This window comes from Pipra filicauda, unplaced genomic scaffold, assembly GCF_003945595.2.
Source record: "Pipra filicauda isolate LSUMZ 115617 unplaced genomic scaffold, ASM394559v2 scaffold217_size2002032_pilon, whole genome shotgun sequence".
Classification (NCBI taxonomy): Eukaryota; Metazoa; Chordata; class Aves; order Passeriformes; family Pipridae; genus Pipra; species Pipra filicauda.
The window spans coordinates 773,178-793,119 of NW_024104329.1; the positions used below are offsets into that span (position 1 = coordinate 773,178).

Genomic DNA, 19,942 nt, shown 5'->3' on the forward strand with positions numbered 1-19,942 from the left:
ATCAGAATGATTGGAAAGCTTCAAATTTTAAGCATAATAGCTGTTGAAAAATATTTAGGTTTTATCTTTGAGTGCCAGTTTTCTTGACTCAGAACAATTCTAAAGGCACGAATCAAATAGTCTGGTTTTTGCTCCAGTGGACAGTTTCCCAAAGTGCTTGACTATAGCAGAGTTGACTGGTGGTACTTGCCATTGAAATGGTGAGTGGTGCTTACTTTTTTATGAAGAGTGGTGGTATTTTAACACTATACGTGAATGGACAAAGCGTATTCATTGCTGCTGGGTTTGTTCCAAGTTGGAAATTTATGCCCTTGCCACTTAGATGGCTTTCCTATGTCATGGAAGTAGTTGAGTTACAAGATTGCTTTGGAGAAAATGGTGAGAATATCCATTTTAACCTGTGTGTTTCTTCTTAAGTTGCACATGCAAATTTCAATTAAGTAGTACCTAGCTTAATCTATAAAGCAATCCAACTTGCCCTAATACCTAATACACATTATAATTACTTTTTATGCTTTTCCCCTCATGAGTAATCACAATCAATTTAATGAAAATGTGTTTTGCTGGAGTTTGCACTGGGGAATTGCTTTGCCTACAGACATCCAAGTTGCCATGACATTGTTTCAAAGATTTGTTTGATTTTTTTTTTCTAATTCTTGTAGAACAACTGTAGTTTGCAATTACATTAAATGACAAGCAGATAACTATACAAAAACCCAATAGGTTCCAGAAGTGAGGATTTGTTTTAATTTGTTAAAACCCTGGAAGGAAAGGAATGGGATTGCTCCTTCACAGGACCAGTGTATCACTGTTTCTGACAATTTGAGACTTCCACAACACCACTATGCTTCATACAGATTACAGCTACATAATCCAGGGTATGTTTGGTTGGGTTCATTGACCTGTCTTGCACATATCATTCATGCTTTGCTCTCTTGTAACACAACAGGCATGTTATGCGATTTAATCTGCCCCTCTTTGTAACCTGTATTCTGTTCACCTCTTTTCCAGTGCAATGGAACAAAAAGTGTCCTTGTAAACTGATAAATGAACACTGTTATGCTCTGGTGATCCACTCAGCACATATTGTTGGATGTAGAATTTGCAAACTGATCCAAAAGGGATGAGGGTCAAAATATGTGATTTTTCTGTTTATTACTTGCATCTGTCACTGAGCATCTCTTTAGTTTTTACATTTAAGATGGAATATGTGTGGTTTAAAAGTGTACCTTGTCTAGACAGGGATTGCCTACTAATTTCTAGAGCAAGCGTAGGTTTCTGATATTATTGGGAAGGTCTGGATTCTTCAGTCTCTCTGCTCTACTCTCTAGAGGAATCTTGTGCAATCCTGTAAGTCTGCCTCTTGAATAGCAGAAATGCATTACAGACTTTGTACCTGTTAAACAACCTTTTTTTCACTTTTTCTTTTCTTTTATAGTGTCCCACTATAAACTCTGCTCTCCTGGATTATTTAGGACAATATGCTACTTCTCTACCTGTTTGTTTCATATTAACATGCTTCAGAGCCCTCTGGCTGAGGACATGGTTCTCCTGGCAGCAGCTTTTCCTTTTTAGTTCAGTCCCATCTTTGCAATGTGATTAAGGCTGGCTTATGTTCTCTGCTGTGCTATTTGTGCTACTAGTTTGAAGTCACAAATTCTCTTTGAAACAGATTCAGTGTTTTCAGGCAACTTGTGTGAATTAATTGTTTCCAGCTTGAATGGTTGAAGGAAGCCAGTATGAGTCCAAACCTGACAAAATATACGCTCTCTCACCCATGAAGCTAAGGTAGATAATAATCCAGTGCTATATTTTGTAAATCAAGGGTAGGCAAAAAGAAAGGTGGAAGTATTTAATACTTCCATATTTCATACGAAAATATGCTGAAGGCATTACTAGACTTTTGTCTAGAGAAGGTCATAGAATGGATTTCTTCCTCCCCTCCCTTTCCCCTCTGCAAAGAAAGAAATGGATCTGTTTTTGTTTAAAGAAAACAGGTTTGTATAGTCTTTCTTAAGTACAGCATAAACAGAAATTATTGTTCTTTTTGAGATTAATAAAAAATTTATCTTTGCTTTATGTTTTTCTCTCAAAAGCTGAACCCATCCATTTATTTAAGTATGCCTCAGAGAACTTAGTTTTGTAAGTGTCAAAACCAGTTTGACAGGCCAAGCAATTAAAGGTTTTGTAAAAACTTTTAGAGTTCAATTGATTGCTACCTAGGGCAATTTGATTAGTCCATAGCCTTTATAATCAGTGTTGTAGCCATGCTAGAAATGCTTATTTGGTAAGTATGCTGTGGCAGTATGATTATTCCCACTGGCAACCTACCTAGCATTAAATTTATTTTTTTTCTTAGACATTTATTATAAGAATGGCACTGAAATATCTTTTTTTCGTTTTGCCACCTCAGAATGAAAGATTTTTCTTATGTGATCAAATTGTATGGAACCCAAAGGAGAGAGTAAGCCAGGTTATTGTAGTAATTTATCTCTTCCTCTTGTTTCTGTTTTGCTTTGTTTTGGAAGGACTAACCAGCCGGGAATGTTCACAAAGAAGGAATTCGATGAGTTGGCCTCAGCAGTAGACAGCTTCAGTCTCATGACATATGACTATTCAGCACCACATCGGTAAGGCTCCATCTAACATTTGAAAGATTGTTGAAGGAACTGTTAAGTCATTATTAAATCTACAGTATGAGTTAATTTTTTCTAGTAGAGTGGACAGTGTGTTTTGACTGTACCACATACTGAAGTTCTAGATTAGTATTTGGGGTAGGTGACTTGTGAACAAGCCCATAACTCAGTACATTTTTAACAGCAATGTATTTTTGGGGTTTGGATATTATGGAGACTTTGTACTCGAGCTAAAAACTTATCTTTTTAAAAGGATAACCTGACACTTACTCTTTTCCAAGCCAGGTTCTTTTGTTTTGAGTTATTTAGCACAGTTCTGCAAGATAGGTACACAAATAATCTACAACATATCATCGTTGAACAAATTAGCTTTAAAGCACAATTGATAGTTCATCTGCCTTTAGACATGAACATGATTTCCAGCAACATTCCTCTGCTGTATTGGCATATTGGGTTTTAATGGCACAGATATTATGAAGGCTTTGAGGCAGATAATTAGTAGGGAGTAGATGTTGATATTTGTAAGACTATACTCCTTTTATCATGTTAGTGAGTGCCTTTTATCATGTTAGCGAGTGTTTGAGGGAAAACCTGGTCTCCTCTTCAAAGAGACAGAAATTAAATGAGTGCAATATTCTGTTATATATATAACAATTCAATTACTCTGTGTATTAAGGCTATACTCTTTTTCTTAATGTAGCTTTTTGTTAAGTTATTGCCTTTTTAGGGTTTTTTCCATAAGTAAATGTTAAACTATCATTGAAACCTGTCTTGCTTACCAGTCATAATTATATGGTTCTTTCTGTAAGTAAATAGTGGATTTTGTCCCAGTATGTTTTGCCAGTTGGCAGTAAAAACATTGAGGATGAGGATGGTATTGGAAAACAACTGAAGTCATACAGAGTTTTGAATTATAGTGTAGGCATTGTGCAAGGCCCTGTGACAGAGAAAATGTGCTGGGGGGAAACCTCTTCTTACCCACTGTAAGGAGTTTTATGCCCTTGAACCTTGGAATTGAATGACAAAGTCAAGAGTGGGGCAAGCATGTTTTGTGCCTCAGCACTTCAAGCCACTGAAGAATGTACATTTAACCTTCATAGGATTGTAGGCTCATCTTCACTGATTTTTGTGTACCATAATTTGCTTTTTTTACAATTGCACAAGTCAAAAGAGAAGGCTGAGAGTGAACATGTGCTTCTTCTGGCAACCTGTTTGATTTTTGCTAACTTGACAGACCTGGTCCAAATTCCCCCCTTCCCTGGGTACGAGCCTGTGTTCAAGTACTGGATCCGGATTCAAAATGGAGGAATAAAATACTTCTAGGGCTGAATTTCTATGGCATGGACTATTCTGCATTGGGACCCTCTGGGGAGCCAATCCTTGGTAGCAGGTATGACTTCTCTGGATAGTAAGTACTTATGTATAATGTATTTTCTCACCAAACTTAGAAATTCACAAGTATTCTTGTTTAGAAATATGGCTTTGTTAGCAACATAGAAATGGCAAAAGTGACAAATCTGCACCTGAAATAGTAGCTCACTGGTTAAAGTAAGACCTGTAACTTCTCTTCACTGTACAGAAATGCAGATAGATCGCACAGTTATCCTGTCAGAACTCCTGTGGAAAAATGATTCGTGTAGTTTTCCCTCTTTCCTCTATCCATGTTTGTACATGCAGGTTGCCATCTTTGTGTTAAAATGTTCTGCAGTATTTTCTTATGCTTTCTATCATTTTGGGGATTCATGCAGTTGTCCTAAGGATTTTTTCTCTCAGTTCCCGAAGTTGTTACCTTTTACTTTGAAATTTGATACTGATTTCAGACAGCAATGTGCCATCAAGTTTCTTTTCAGTAGAAAAAGCTGCAAGAAGCGCACCTGGAGAAAAAAATCTATAACAAGATAAACGGAAATATTCCAAAGCTAGCTTAAAATTTTATATTGATTCTCAGAGGAGAATGGTTTTAGTTTTGGGTAATAACCACCTGTAATAACAGTGAGCTTTGTAAAAATACAGTCAGGATATAGTACATCTAGCCAGAAGAAAAATGAATTTGGCAGGAAAATCAGGTTTGTTCAGAAATTTGTTGCTATATTTTGAAATAGAACCAAGCCAAGTGGTAACAAACCTAAAGCACACAAGGTGACTGTTCTCACTTTCAGAGGTTACTAAGTTCATTACCGCACAATATTTAAATATAATAACAGACTGTTTTATAGACATTGAAATACTATCTGAGGTGGATTGTGTAAGTCAGGGCTCTGAATTTTTGCATCCATGTCTTCAGTTACACAAACACACACTCATCATTGTGCTTGCCTCTGCTTTCTTCCTTCTTCTCCTTGGCTCTTTGCAGGGATATAATACTCTAGACACAGATTTCTGCCGGTACTGAATTGCGTTTGAATCTGACTGAATAACAGAAAAGGGGAAAATAAAGCCATTGTCTGTAGCAAAAGGTATATAGAGAGTATTTCAGAATGATTTCTGTAAAGTTAGTTGTAGTGATTAGGCAGGAGAAATACTCAATAGTGAAAGCATTGTTGATTTACAGACCTAATTATACAAGCTCAGCAAAATTATTTAGCTTCACTGTAATATTTAGTTCCTTTTGCAAGTAGGAGTATAGAACTATCCAGCAGAGTAAAAGGTTCTTGCTTTTTTTTCTGAACTGCAACTTGTGAAATGAAGTTTCTACTTGAAAAAACACTGAGCACTAGGGTGGCATCTACTTTTACTTTTCATAGATTCTCCTTTCATAGTATTAATTTCATATAGCATTAATTCACATTGCTTTTTAATTAATGGCAAAAATAGCCTAACTAAGACTCACGTATGATTACTCTAACTTTTACTGAAAGAGGCTATATTCACCTGTAAGTAGGACAGTGGTACACAGTGTGGTACAATATGTTTTATACAGAGAATGGTCCTGTTAACATATTCTTCATTGACAGATCATATGATTGTAGTTTTTCAGATATCTACCAGGAGCAAGGTTCTGGACAAAATCTTTAAGAGACTTTGAGTTTGTACATAAAACACACTCATTTTCAATTTACTGCCTTACCCACCAGTCAATGGTTAAGTTTAGTTTTCCAGAAATATAGTTTTGAGCATGCACAGTTATGGATTAGTCTTTGCTGTATATGTCACGTGTAATAATGTAATAGTAAAATAGATTCAAGGTAAAACAGCTTCAAAATAGGCCAAGCTTCTGACATAGAGAAAATGGGGGGAAAAGGTTTTTTATGTAAAATGAGCTTTCTGCCACTTAATTGGTATCAGGTGGTTTGTAAGGAAGTCCTTTGGCCTGCCAGAAGTTTTGAAGATTGATTCATGACTCCTTTAAGGCACCCTCCATATATTGTAGTGATAGTGACGTTAAGCTAAAGTACTGGTATTAAAATTAATTCAAAATATGTTCAGTTAAATGCAGTATGGTGAGTATCAACTTTGTTGTAGATTTCTGCTTAAGTTTTTGCATCTGAAATTTATTGCTTGTGCAAGTACCCAACAAGTCAGTGCTCCTTGACACACTGTAAGGTGCACATTGTTTTGTTGAAGCGTATGCATGGGAGTCTGATCCTCTTTAAGAACAAAGATGGAAATCTGCAAGATTCAGAGGCAAACTGTATATTCTCAAGTTGTTTTATGTCAATGTATTAGGCACTTAAATTGATTATTAGTAAAGCTTATACATAGGATTGCATGCAGAATGCAGAAACCTTTGCTGGTCTCGTGTTTTTGTTTTTCTTTAGGATAGGAATTAGGTGATGGAAAGAGGCTCTGAACACAGGTAGATTTCATTCACTGCATATTTTTTCAGTCCAGAAATTCATAAAATAACTTACAGTAGAATCCCTGTTTGCATAAAATATTATTTGGCAGTGTTTTTTATTGCAGAATGTAATCTAAAGGTAGAAGTACTTGAAAAGATATACAACCTTTCTGTGTAATATCCTGTTTCCTTCATACACATCATAAGAAGTAATAGGTATATACCTATATGCTTGCATGTATATATATCTGTATCTCAGGATTAAATGAAATGAAAACAATTTTTCTCTTACAGCACAAGATAGTTTGTCCTTGGTTGTTACAGTAGGAACTACAGTTTCTATAACTGCAGTAACAATGTGTTTGTCTTGCAACTCAGTGACAGCTATGACTTGTTGATACAATGAGTCAATCTCAGAGATTATAGCACATTCTGGTTGCTGTAATCAACCAAGTGCCATTGTGGGTTATGTGGAAGGAAGCTACGTTCAAGTGTATTTCATTGGGACATAATTTGTATGAAATCCTAAGCTGGAAATAAAGGGTTTGTGTCTGTGATTCCCAAATCATCTCTAGTGCTTCTGGCACTGTTTTCTGCCCCCTGGCTGTCAAGAATCAGGTGTCTGAATTGCTAAGATGCAGTCATTATAACTTTCCACTGTATTGAAATCTGAACATAACCATCTGGTGCTGCTGACTTGCTGTTCTAATGATCAGCTGGTTCCAGCATGTCCTCTATTGATACGCAACCTGACAGTATTTTCCTGTTCACCTCAAAAGTGTATGTCTTGGGTGAATAATTCTTCAGTATACCCTGAAGCTTAAGAAATTGTTTAGTCTTTCTGAGGAATCTTTGAGTCCTTTTTAGAGACCTGTAGTAGGTCAGCAAGCCCCTCAATCTCACGAGCTCTTACTTCCAGTGTACATTTTTCACCTTTAGCTATCTGCTCTACAGAATCTCTCTTAATCATTGGGACATTATATATCAGTTGCAGTTTTGTTTTCTATTGTCACGGGAGAATTAGACAACAGTGGGGGATTAGACAACAGTGTAGTGGTGTTTTTCATTCCACACCATCTAAAATCTATATCCGTTATGACCTGGACCAAAGGGGAACTGACAGACTTCATTGCCAGCTGTGAATTAAAAGAAATGTAAATCAAAAGCTGTCATATGGAGATGATGTTGCTTACCTTTAATAAATCAACCTTCTTTATTGAGCATATCCCTGTAAGTTTAATGTATTATTATTATTTAATGTATTATTTAAGTAAAGTATTATTTAATGTATTATTTTGTCACTTTTTTTTGTATAGTGTTGAAAGAGGGAAGATACATCTCTAATGTTTCATCTGACTCTATATAACTTTTGAGTATATTCTGCATTCAATCTGCTTTTGTTCCAGCCTTAGCTATTGAAAATAGTTATATAAATAATTCCATTATTTTGAAACAGTGCTGTGTATGCTTACATTTTATTTAAAGTAATCTGAATAGGGATTTTTATGTTAATTTTAAACATTTAAGAAGATTGATATAATAAATTGCCAGATGAAGCAAGGGAGAAACTAATTTGACAATGCATTGTGCTATTCAGAGATAGAAAATAAGATGACTTGCAAGCAATATGAGGATATAGAGTTCTACTGAGAATTTTATTGGCTGCCTGCCATTTTGTAAATAGCAGGTAATAAAAAGTGGTACTTAGAAACAGTTAGAGGTGAACTTTTTCTCTGAATTATCATGGCAGTGTCTTTATTAGCAGCAATTTAAGAATATTTGGGCCAACTGTGACTCATGATTCTGTCTTACAGAAGGTAGCAAAAAAGCTACTGCCAGGAACACTTTTACTCTTCAAGCTGCAAGGGTTTTGCAACATTTCTCTTCATGCTGTAATTCTCCCAGGATTTCCATTACTTCCCTGTATGCCAGGATTCTGTCTCCTGATTTAATCCATTTTTCTCATTGGTTATATAATGTTGGGGATATACTAGTATTTCAAATAAACTGATTGACCAATTAGCTCTGTAGGACTGAATGCCTTGACCTGTTGACCAGCTCTCCTCTTCATTGGAGAAACTGTTAAGCTCTTTCTTCTTAAATTGTACTGCTGGGTCAGATGGTAAAATCATGGCAGTGATGGGAGGAAGTTACAATTGGGCCTGAAATCAGAAGTTATTTCTGTGTTACAAATGTCTAAATATTTCAGGAGTGTTTCAAAAGGTTTACTCTATTAAATTCCCTCTGGGGTATTCTGTTATGTGTGGTTTCCATGGTATATCTGTCCCTCCATCCCTTTAGGAATGGAAGGTGTGTGTGAGCTGTTAGCTGAAAGTGTAAGACTTGTTGATTCACGTAAGTTGGATAGAACATCTTATGAAGTAAATTTATGGTCATATTTCAGCTTATCCAAGTTGTAAATATGATGATAAATACAAAAGCTATATTAGTTGTTTTTAATGTAAAACATATTCCTTATTTCTTTTGAAATGAGGAAAAGGTGGCTTTTGTTTATTAAGCAAATGACTGGTTCTGAAGTTCACTTGTACAATGACATATTGGCTATGAGGGAGTGTGTATATCTCAGTGCATCTGCTTTAAAAATGTGCTCTTCTCTGTGTCTCAGGATCTTTTTCTGATAGTAAATTTGCTGGAGGCAATATTTAGGCAGTTAAATGTTGACAAAATAATAAGGATAAAGTTCTTTACTGTCTCATTGTTGTACTCTAATGATTAGAAGATAGCATGATGAAATTAGTAAAATTACTTCCGTGGTTTAAAACAAAGAGAAGAGCCAGAAACCTTTACCGTAAATTAAATTTACTTGTGTTCCTAGGTTTATATATGGGTGTCTGCACCCAGTGTAGAGTGAAAGACAGTCATGCCTTTGGTAGCCTTATTTGGGCTTGTGAGATCACCATTAGTAGACTTAAAACCACTACTAGCTCTGACTGAATCTCTTCAAATATGTGATGATTATCAAAGAACATAGAACAGATAACACTATGTATGTGTCCAGATCACTCCCCTATGAATCCCTTAGCTCCCATTGCCCCATCCTCTCTTATGCCCTGTACTGAAAAGATAATGATTCATTTTTGCTTGGTGCTGGCTGTCCCTCACAAGGTACTCATTGTGTTCAGTTCCATTGCAAATCAATTGGGGATGTGTGTTAAGAGCTTCCTGAAAATGCATGGTGTCTTTATGTAAGTTAGCCTAGAGCTGGCTAAGTGCACTGTGCTGACTTGTTGGACCATATGCATTATAGATTCCTCTGGGAAGCTTCTGATTCTGAAAGCATGAAGTCTTCTTTTGGAGCCAAAAGACAGCAACCTGGGTGTAGCCTGCCCTGGGACCTAGAAGGCAGTGATGGATGCATAGGCTAAAGTCTTGGCTGCAGGCAGCTGGATATATTTTTGTCTTATTTCTAACCAGGGAGAGTTTTTGACCTTTTCTTGAGGGGAGAAAAAAAAAAGAAACAAGAAACTGGAATTTTAGACTGATTGTCTATTCTCTTACTACAAAAGTGACAGTAATGAGATCATTTGTATTTTGTTGAAGGAGGGGCATTGTTTGATGTTATGCTTTTTTTTTTTTTTAACAGACAAGCTTTTATTTCAAGAGCAAGTAGCTTGGAGTTTTTCTAATCTTAAACTGATCTTGCAATCCTTATTATCTAATTTTAACATTAGTTTGTTCAGTGAATTGAATTGCCATGATTATTGGGGAAACAGTCAGATTTAAAATCAAGATAGGGTTTTTGAAACTGATCTGAATATCATCAGCACGGTTTTAAAAGTTGGAATGAACTTTCTTGGTAATTCAAATGTAATTTCAATTCGTTGAATTTAGAGGAAGACAACTATATACTCCTTCACTTGCTAAAGAGCACAGCTTCCAAAGAAAGCTCTGAAACATAAAGTAATTCCTGCTAAAGCACAGTTTTTTGTGCCTCTTCTTTTCTTTCTTTTTTTTTTTTTTTTTTTAATGAAGTCATGTCTTTGTTACTTGGCTATTTGTATGCTGTCAAACAGACTGCCACAAAAGTGGTGCCGGGGACCTAGAGCTTTACACAATGAGTCTTGGGGGCTTCTTTCTTTGGGATGACTCTAGTGTGGTCTTATGGGCTGAAACTCATTAGCAGTCAGAGTGCCTCTGCAGTTGTTTCATCCAAAAAAGGCAAATATTTTATGCACTCTGAGACTGCTCAATGATGCAGACTGAGCTGTGGTGCTAGTTTTTATTGTAGAAGCTCCATTCTGATATGAACTGTAAGTTTGATATAGGCAGAATCACACAATCCAAATGCCTCCTTTCATTTTGACACAGTGCTTTTAAACACATAAGTACAAATAATAAAAAAGAAAAGGTAAAGTTACATAGATTATTCTTCACATAAGGCAGTGGGAAAATGTCTGTAAAAATATTTTTACATTTCTCAAGGATTTTTTTGGGGGCATAGTTCTTTCAGAAGGCAAGAATAAATGTGCACGTTTATTGCAATTCTAGAGAAAAGTAGCAATTACAGCAGCAAAGTGTGCAGAGTCATCTAATTACCAATGGAAGGACTCAATAACTGAGAGAAAAGCCAGTGTGGAAATATGTAAGATTTAGGAATAGGCTTGAAGCGATACTTGCAGGAAATAGTAATGGGGCATATAGCTATATAGTCTTTGAAGTAACAGAACTCCAAGTATGTTCCACAACATTAACAGCTTTTGATTTGTGCAAACAGCTTGTTTACACTTGGAATTACATGGCAGATGATTGAATACGGTTTCTGGTGATAACATTCAGTATTGGTACAAGGTCCAATAAATTTTTCCTTTATGATTTTATGAGATATTTCAGTATATCAGTAATGCCAGCAAGCAGAGTGCAGTTTTTCCGCCCTAAATTGATTCATGTCTCTGTTAGGAGAATGGACCTAGAAATGCTGAGTAATAAATTAGAGCTAAAGTAAGTTTTTGGATTTTGTGCTCTAGAACTAGGAGAGTTGCATTTCAGAATTTTACTGGAATGCAATGTTGTTCATGGCTAAAATGGAAATCAAGGCAGACTCTGATGCTTCATCTACTTTTAGGAAAAAATACAGTATTATGGAAATTATTACAAATTAGTTATTTGGAAACTCAATGAAATCTACAAGATTATGCCCAAAATATATCTATATATCCTAGTTACCCATTTCTTATATGTTTTATGTGTGGCATTTCATTGTTTAAACCAAATTTCGGGTTTGTTACACTATTTTAGAAAGAAACTGTCTTTGAAAAAAGTAAAAATATCTCCGTATACTACATCTTTTTAAACTTTTTGAAAATAGCTTCTGCCTTTTGTTATTTGCCTGTCCTTAAGGTTTGAGAGGAAAAAGAAAATTCCTCTAGAGTGGTATTTCGTGTGAAGTGCAAGGTAGCTGTATTGCCAGGCTCAGAACAGGTCCATTCACCTCCCTGTTTGTGAGTGAGGATATTGATTGAGCAAGAGGGCTAAATAGGAGCCTGTAAGTTCTGTGATCCAGTTTGTGTAAGACTGGGGATAGTCCTACTGCCAACCTTAAATAGAGGATGGGGGTGTAGATGGCAGATGGTGCTTGCAATTTTCAATATAAATTCATTTACTACGATGGTTAAAACCTAGAGGAAGTCATCTTATCTTTAGGATCTCCTTGTATTTACCAGATTTAGAGACATTAGTAGTGTACAAGACTATTTTCTTCCTGTGAGTGAAAGCAAATGTCTGTGAGTCCTGGGCTTTGAGCCCTAGTAACTTAGGAAAATGTTTCCAACTGAGAAGTAGTTGTGGGTTAGAGGTCTGTGCATAATACACTGATCTCTTGGAACCATAAACCAAGAAAGGTAAAAGTCAATGAAGCTGTCACTTTCCATACTCTTGCACTGCTCTGAATATGTTTTAATGGATATATGTATAGTTACATTTCACTAGATTCTACATTTTATAGTAATGAGACACTAGACAGTTTGAGAAAACTCAATATAGAAGTGGAATATATTTTAGTATTGACAGCAGAAATTGTCAAGATTGCTTTTGGGAATAATAATCTATAGAATTGGTCCTAGGTTTTAGCATTTGTGGATTATAAGTGTATGGAGAGAAATCAATGTGGCATGCCTCTTTAGGGAGACCTTTATGTTCCAAACCTGGGAAACCAATATGGTCATTGCAAACTGTCATTGCTGAGCCCTCATTACCCAGTGAATACATGAAGAAAGATTTATGGGGAGCATCGTGTCTCTGCAGTTAATTCTGAGTTATAAATATGATGTGAGGGTCTCATATCACCTTGATCGCTGCTTACTTACAAATTAAAAGTCTAGTTTCTTTGGATTCTTAACCCTTCTTTTTTTGGACAACATCTTTTAGCTGAGTCTAGACATTCTTAAGTGTTTAGTTTATCTTCATTTTGTTTCTGTACTTGAGTTTGCATATTGAAAGACTCATGAAAAATTCTCTTTTTGTTGATGTGTGTACCTTTGAGAACATGAATCAGAAGACATGGGAATGGGTAGAATAGTAAAAGATGAATTTAGGATAAATTGTTTGTCATTTGTAATTTCTCTTATAGTTGACCCTGAAAAACAATCTTATAAGCATCTGTATGTGTAAGGTGGATATCATGTTGCAAAGGTTTAAATCTTAAGTGTCTGTGTCTCTGTGAGCCTTACTTGAAGATGCCAGTTATAAGATTTTTAGAACTATGAGTTGATGAGGGCAACAGACACAGTGCTTCCATTTAAAGGCATAGCCAAGTACAGCAGTATCTGTGGGATATTTTTTCTGATTTAGAAACAATTATATTCAAGAGTATTTTAGCTTTTTTTTTTTTTTATTCCTCACAAATGTAATCATGAAAGAAAACTGATCAATCTGGTGATGGAAACTGTCCACTAAAACAAGTTTTGTCTTAAGAAAATCAGTTTAAATTTGAGTCAGGAGAAACTAAGGTGCTTGCTAAATATAAAGTAAATTTAGTCTCTCCTCAGATTAAAAAAAAAAAAAAAAGCCCTGTTCCACTGATGGTAGTATGTCAAGCTTACAGAGAGCTCCACCAATACACTTCAATCAGAGCTGAAAACCTCTTTCAAAAAATGAGGAGTTTTCATCTTGCTTCTTACCCCTAGAGTCTTCCTTGAGAAAATCCGTAATAGGAATATTAAGAATAAGATGTGCCTGGAACCCTGTAGTTGACTGGCAGCATTTATTCAGCAAATGTATTAAGAATAATTGAAAATCTGTGGGTTTCTAAAGCAAAAATCTGATACCGAATCATGAGCTTGCCTTAAAGTAACCCACGGTAAATTTGCAAAGAAACCATTTGCCATTGGTCTTTTGTGAAATGGTAGTTTTCAAGCTGCATAATGAAGGACTGATAGCATCCATTAGTATGTACAGAAATGTCTTCCAAGATAAATAGTATTTTATTAGAATCTGTTTTATAGTACTGTGAGAAAGAGATGTTTAAATATGAGTGGATTAGGAACATAAAATCTTCAAGTGCATTAGTAGATAGATTTAAGCAGTAGGGAGTCTGTGGCAACAGGTGAAACAAATTGTTCTGAAGAATTCCTCACTAATCTCGTACTTGAACAGGAAAAGAAGTGGTTTCTTTTAGGTGCAGTAAGGAAGAGTAAATGTCTTCAAAAATAGTAGTTTTAGAGCATGGAAAAAATTACATGGAGCCATTTATTTCAAATGACATTAATGTGCATATTTTCACATGTGCTGTTCAGAATTACATTCTAATAATTTTTTTTCCATTCACTTTCTCTAAATTCACTGCAGTTAGTTACTGGAATTCCTTTAGCAATGGACACAATTTATGATCACCCCTTCTGTTCTGCTACATGTTGACAGCTTCTTATTTGAAATTAGAGTGTTTCTGTTCACATGGATTTGATGAGAAGTTGTCCTTGGAATTGTGGTGCTGTTATTTATATACATTCTGTGTAGAAAATCCACTGAAGCAGTCAAATGTAATTCACTCTGATACCTATGGAGGGTTTAAAATGTTAAGAATTAATTATTTCCAAAACTGTTTTTCCTGTCTCCTTAGTATCCAAATTCCAAAATGTGCTCAGAGACCACTGTAGTAGCATTAGCTAATCTAGGTCATATTTTCTGCTTGCTTGTTTATGTTTTGACCACTGTTATAAATATTTCTTGGATTCTGACATTGAATAATCTTCTATTTAAATGTTTCTTTTCCTCCCTGCATGAGTTTTGAAATCTCTGCAATTAAAGTATTTGGGCAGCTTTGATTTCTTGGGTATCTGAATTTTAGTAATAGAATGTTTCTTGAGCTGAATTTTTTTTATAAGATACTGATGAATACAATAAAACTCTTTCTTCACAAGGTAATGATTTTATTCCAGAGCTTATTTTCACATTAAAGTTTCAACTTGGAATCTTTGTTTTGAATGTGATTAGAAATGAGAAACACATTTTAACATTTATCTATTTTACCATATTTTACACATAAAGCCTGCATCCACTGAAAAACTATTTGTTCATGAAAATGAGTCCTCAGCTGGCACAAAATCAGACGTAAAGACAAGAAGAGTGATGGGGGAAGAGAAGGCTTTTGAAATTAACCTTCCCTCATTTATATAAATGCATGATTTGAAAAATGCTGATATGTGTATTTATTCAGTATTATAATGTCAGTTTTAAAGCTGATTTTTTTTCATAGTCTAATTGTATTCTCTAGTAGCCAGTTGTAGCTAAGCTGAACTAGCAATATTTGCAGAAATATGGGAAAAATCCTTGCAGAAATAATTTTGAGTAATGTTTGGTAAAAAAAGAGTTTCTATCCTTCTACATAGGTACTGGGCCCTGAAGAAAGAAAGAAAAACCATACAATTGTGGCATAAGTGATAGAATGATCTATTTATTTACTGCAAAATGCTCAAATACTGAATTTAACTTCTTTGTAAAGCTCTCATTTGTATGTGGAGCAATGATTCTGTTTATGTAATCTTTCCTAGCTGTTAAAGTCTGGAGCATCTTGCCATTTAGTACAGTTATCTTTTTAAGGATGCATAAAACCCAAGTGGTTGCAGTTACTGGGATATTGGGCATGAGGTATGTTGTGGATGACCATGTTATAATGCTCTGGTGCAATGGCACTAAATGTCTTCATTTTTTCCCCGTTTTCTTTAGTTTTTTGCCATTTTAATAGTTGTAATGTAGTGACTACTTTTCTGTAATCATGTCTCCAAGTTTAATATAATAATAAAACAATTATGATTAATAGAATCCTTATCTGGAATTATTGTTCCACTATTTGAAAAAAAAGGAATGGCATCAGATTTGTCCTGAAAGAACCATCAAATTGAAGGGATGCATTTGAGACCTTTGACCAGAACTTTCCAATCCATGGCCTGAAGCTGTGCTTTTAACTGGATGACCTGCCTTGCCTTTTCAACCTCCTTTGAGCAGTTTCTATTTCTGTTTAAATACAACTTTAATTATTCCAAGTCGAAGCTGTCCTTTAAATAACCTGATGTTGGGACAGAGGCTTCCCACCCTCAGAATGTTCTTTACTGGACTGTCAGACTGAGGCCCTCAGTCTTCCACTACTGGTTACTGCCAACATGGTATCTGAGGAGAACAGTGCTGTGCAAATGTTTTCTTTTCCTTTGTTGGTATTTTTGTTAAATCGGTATTTCCAGTCAATATGCTAACTATGATAACTGATGGTGCTGTGTCAGGGGGGAGCAAAGCCTCCCATGCCCTCCAAAGCAAGCTGTTGTATGAGACTAGAACTGTTCTAGAGCTTGGAAAGCAAATAATAGGAAAACATTCCAAAGAGACGTCTGTGGGGAGACCCTTGTTCCTTTTGCTAGCAAGATAAAAAAATCAAGGTTATATTTATAAAGGGAAAGGAATATAATGGTAAAAAGGCAGAATTTTTAATAGATCTGTACCTGCTCTTTTTTATTTCCTTTCTCAATGCTGTTGACTTCACTGTGAAACCTTAGCAGTTTATTTAACCTCTTCTTTATTTGAACTATTAGAAAAGCAAACATGTTTGTATTTTACTTCTAGGAGTAATGCTGCTGGAGCATTTTGAACTTTGAACTTGAGCATTTGAACTTTGGCAAATACTGAGATTTTTAGTACAGATTAAGCAACTTGGCATTAATTTCAATATGCAGCTCGTGCTTTTGTAGAGCAATCTGAAATTGAAAAAATACCACTTAAAACACCTGTGGTGCATTGTTTGGAGTAATGGTGAAAATAGGTAATGCAAAATTCAAGAACACTCTGTAGTAATAGGATAATAAATATTTTGTTGTCAGCTGAAAATCTTAGCTGGGCTATGCTTCTGTCTTGCTTTCATGGGTTTGAGGAGTTAGAAGGAATATCTGATCTTTTCACCAAAAGCAAAGATGTGTTTTACCTTACCCAATAATAGCTTTTAATAATTTCCAGTTTCTTGAATTACTTTAATTACATACATTTAGTCAGTTATTTAATGAGTTCTCTCCATTATCTCTAGTTCTTCTTGATTCCTGATTCCTTTGATTTCTCTTAAAGGCTCTTCCTGTTAATGTCACTTCCTGCCTTGTATTCTGTAGCTTCAAACTCTTACTAATTTTTTATACTTAACCATAAACTAAGGCAATCTTCGTGAATGAAGTCACTTTGCCTTTTCTCTCCAGACAATTTGTCTGGAGGATAGATTTTTTTACAGAGAGGAAAAATGGCAAATATAGAATCTGTTAAACAAGCAAAGCCTCCACCAGGATTGCTATAAAGTTGGGGAAAAAAACTAATTCACTCTCATGGGAAGTAAACTGAACTTTTGCTTCTTAAACGTGCTTCATACTAACACTGGTTCAGGTGCATAATTTTTATCATGTGAGTGACAGTGCAAGAATCATCTCATGAAATGATCCAGAGAACTCAGTCTTTCTCCAGCCCTCCAGTGGATAGCAATTCTGTTCTCTTCTCTTTATGGTTATGAGAGCTACTGGGAGAGAATAAATAAAAGGAAATCATAGAATATTCTGCCTTATTTGATAGCCTGTTGAAAGAGAGATTTTTTGACCATTTTTACATCCTTTAAAAGAATGAAATAGATTTAGAGTTTGGCAAGTTACTTTACTGTAGAGGATTTTTTGCCTTTTTTTTTTTCCTTATTTTTAAGAATAACCCCAAAATATTGTGCAACAAGGGATCTTGCTTCAGATTTTGAAAATGTGTTTTTTAAAATGGTGGCATTTGATACTTTCTCTTCCTTCATGGTATTAGTTGGCAGCATTTTCCTCTATTATAGCTAAACAAAGAAGGTCATTTTATAGTGTTCTCTCTCTAATAGAAGGTTGTCTGAGTACTATGTGTTCAAGGATTGTCTAGAGATGTAGTAATATTTTCACCTACTTTGAAATTACTTTGATGAGATTCCAAGTAAGTATTTTTATCTATTGTAAGTCTTATTATCTTATTATACAGAGTAAAAGTTTTGAATGCTGTCTGTCCAAGGAAGAATAATCTTTGTCAGAGAAGGATACATAATACTATCTTTTAGCAGTCCTGGAGGACCATTTTAATGGATTTCTTCTGTGCGGGAAACAAATGACAACCCAATAACAGTACCAGTGGTGTAAATCTCATTAGAAGTTGTTTTATTTAGGCTTGCTATTTTCTGTGTGATTTTTAAGATATTTATTCCAAATCTTTAGGGGGCCTCTGGTGGTCTAGTGGTTAGAGTGCCTGACTCTCACCTCTGCGACCCGGGTTCGATTCCCGGCCCCCTGGGCAGGTGGAGCTCGTCAGCCTTGGTAGGCAATCCACCTAAGAGAAGGTCACTCTAAACAAACCTACATCCTGGGGACCTCACTGCCACTGTCCAAGCTTTGCTCGGCCCCGGCAGATGAACCTCAGGACTAAAGGGTGGGCTCAGTTCAGCGCACGCTGTGTCTCACCTAAAAATCCACTGCGCAGGCTGGAAGGGTTAATGACCTTTCCCAAAATCTTCGCTCGCGAAGACTGGCCATTATTATTTATTCCAAATCTTTAATATTTCTACTACATATTTTTAATTTGTATGTTCACCTCATGGAACATTTGCCATACCCTGGCATGTTCTCTCACTGTGATAAAGCATAGTTTGAAAAAGTGATTCTATTTATAATTTCAATTTCTACATACTTTACAAACTTTGATACATTGAAATAAAAAGTTCTCAAATAAGAATGCTTCAAGTGGGTATTGAGTGTGTTGCTTTCAGAGTGGCTTAAACCTTTTCCCAGTGTTGCAGTACCAAAAAGGGACATTCCTAGTGCCAGAGTTGGAAGTTACTTAATCCAAAAAAGAAAACACAGTTTCCAAACAAAGTGAATTAGATTAACATCTGAAATTCAGCTCAAGATCTGGTCTGGGGGAAGAGGAGCATGTTAATCCTAAAATAAATTAGAAATATAAATAAAATATTGACAATATTGCAGGACTTTTGATCATCCTGACATGCTTGTATTGAAAAAGAGCTCTATCTTAGGCAGGAACAAACTTAAAAGGAAGCTAAGCAGGGAAGGATGAGGGAAGGACACTAATCATTCACAATTGCATAGAAACACTGCAACATTTGAAAAGCAGTGAGACTGGCTGAAGAACTTGCATAAAATATATTTATTTGTTTACTCATATGGTAAATAGCACTGTTAAATTGTAGAATTGTGCTTTCAGTTGCTAGGAAATGTAAAATGTATAAAGACAAAATCCAAGTATTCATTAGAGTAGTCTGAAAAAAAAAAGCTGTTTTGAGGACAGGACTGAAGTAAATTATGCATTGAGTTGCTGAGTGATTTTTGAACTAGCAATGAAAAATAGTAACTCTTTATGAGAGCTTGAAGTTTCACTGAGCTCTGTTTGCTTTTGAGCTGCTTATGCATGTTACATATATGCTAGTGTTCAAATACATGATGTGGTTTTATTTTGATAAATTTCATATCTTGAATATTCTGCACTTGATCATCCAGATTATTAATATTTTTCTAAATTTCTTAAGAAAATAAATATTATACTGTCTCTGTTGGTCAACATATTCACGCGCTTGTTCTCTACAATGCCTTTTGCATATATGAACTACTTCAAATTTGGCAAAGACCGATGCTCTGAAAGATAAGCAAACTTCTCTGAATATAGATGGCTTAGCAGAGCTAAGTTAGGGTTGTGAAGAGAGCAAGCCTCCCTACCATAAGCTGGTTGCTGGTTGCCAGCGAATCCATGTAAAGCTCAAGGCGTAGGAAACTTCGCTGTTTTTGGAACTGAGGATCTCCTGTCCACTGTGAACTGTGTACTTAGTTGGTCTAGAGTAACTTATGCCTATGCATTTCTCACTGTGATTCCTTGGATGTGGATTGCAGGGAATATTGCAACAGCTTTTTGATGGGTAGACTTAGCTGGTGGGGTGCTTTCTCCTTGACCATAGATAATTTAGGAACGAAAAAGGTATTCGTGTCACATTCAAATGTCAGGTAGACAAAGGAGTTGTCAGTGAAGA

General features: G+C 35.6%; 1 protein-coding gene across 2 annotated transcripts in view; it reads left to right on the top strand.

Moving 5' to 3' along the window:
- Positions 1-19,942, top strand: part of CHID1 (chitinase domain containing 1) — a 99,737-nt gene that overhangs the window by 32,483 nt on the left and 47,312 nt on the right. For both annotated transcript variants that reach the window (XM_027727766.2, XM_027727764.2), the window contains exons 9-10: positions 2,529-2,630; positions 3,871-4,026. In XM_027727766.2, the coding sequence (XP_027583567.1) occupies positions 2,529-2,630; positions 3,871-4,026 (258 nt within the window). The remainder of the gene's footprint in view (positions 1-2,528; positions 2,631-3,870; positions 4,027-19,942) is intronic.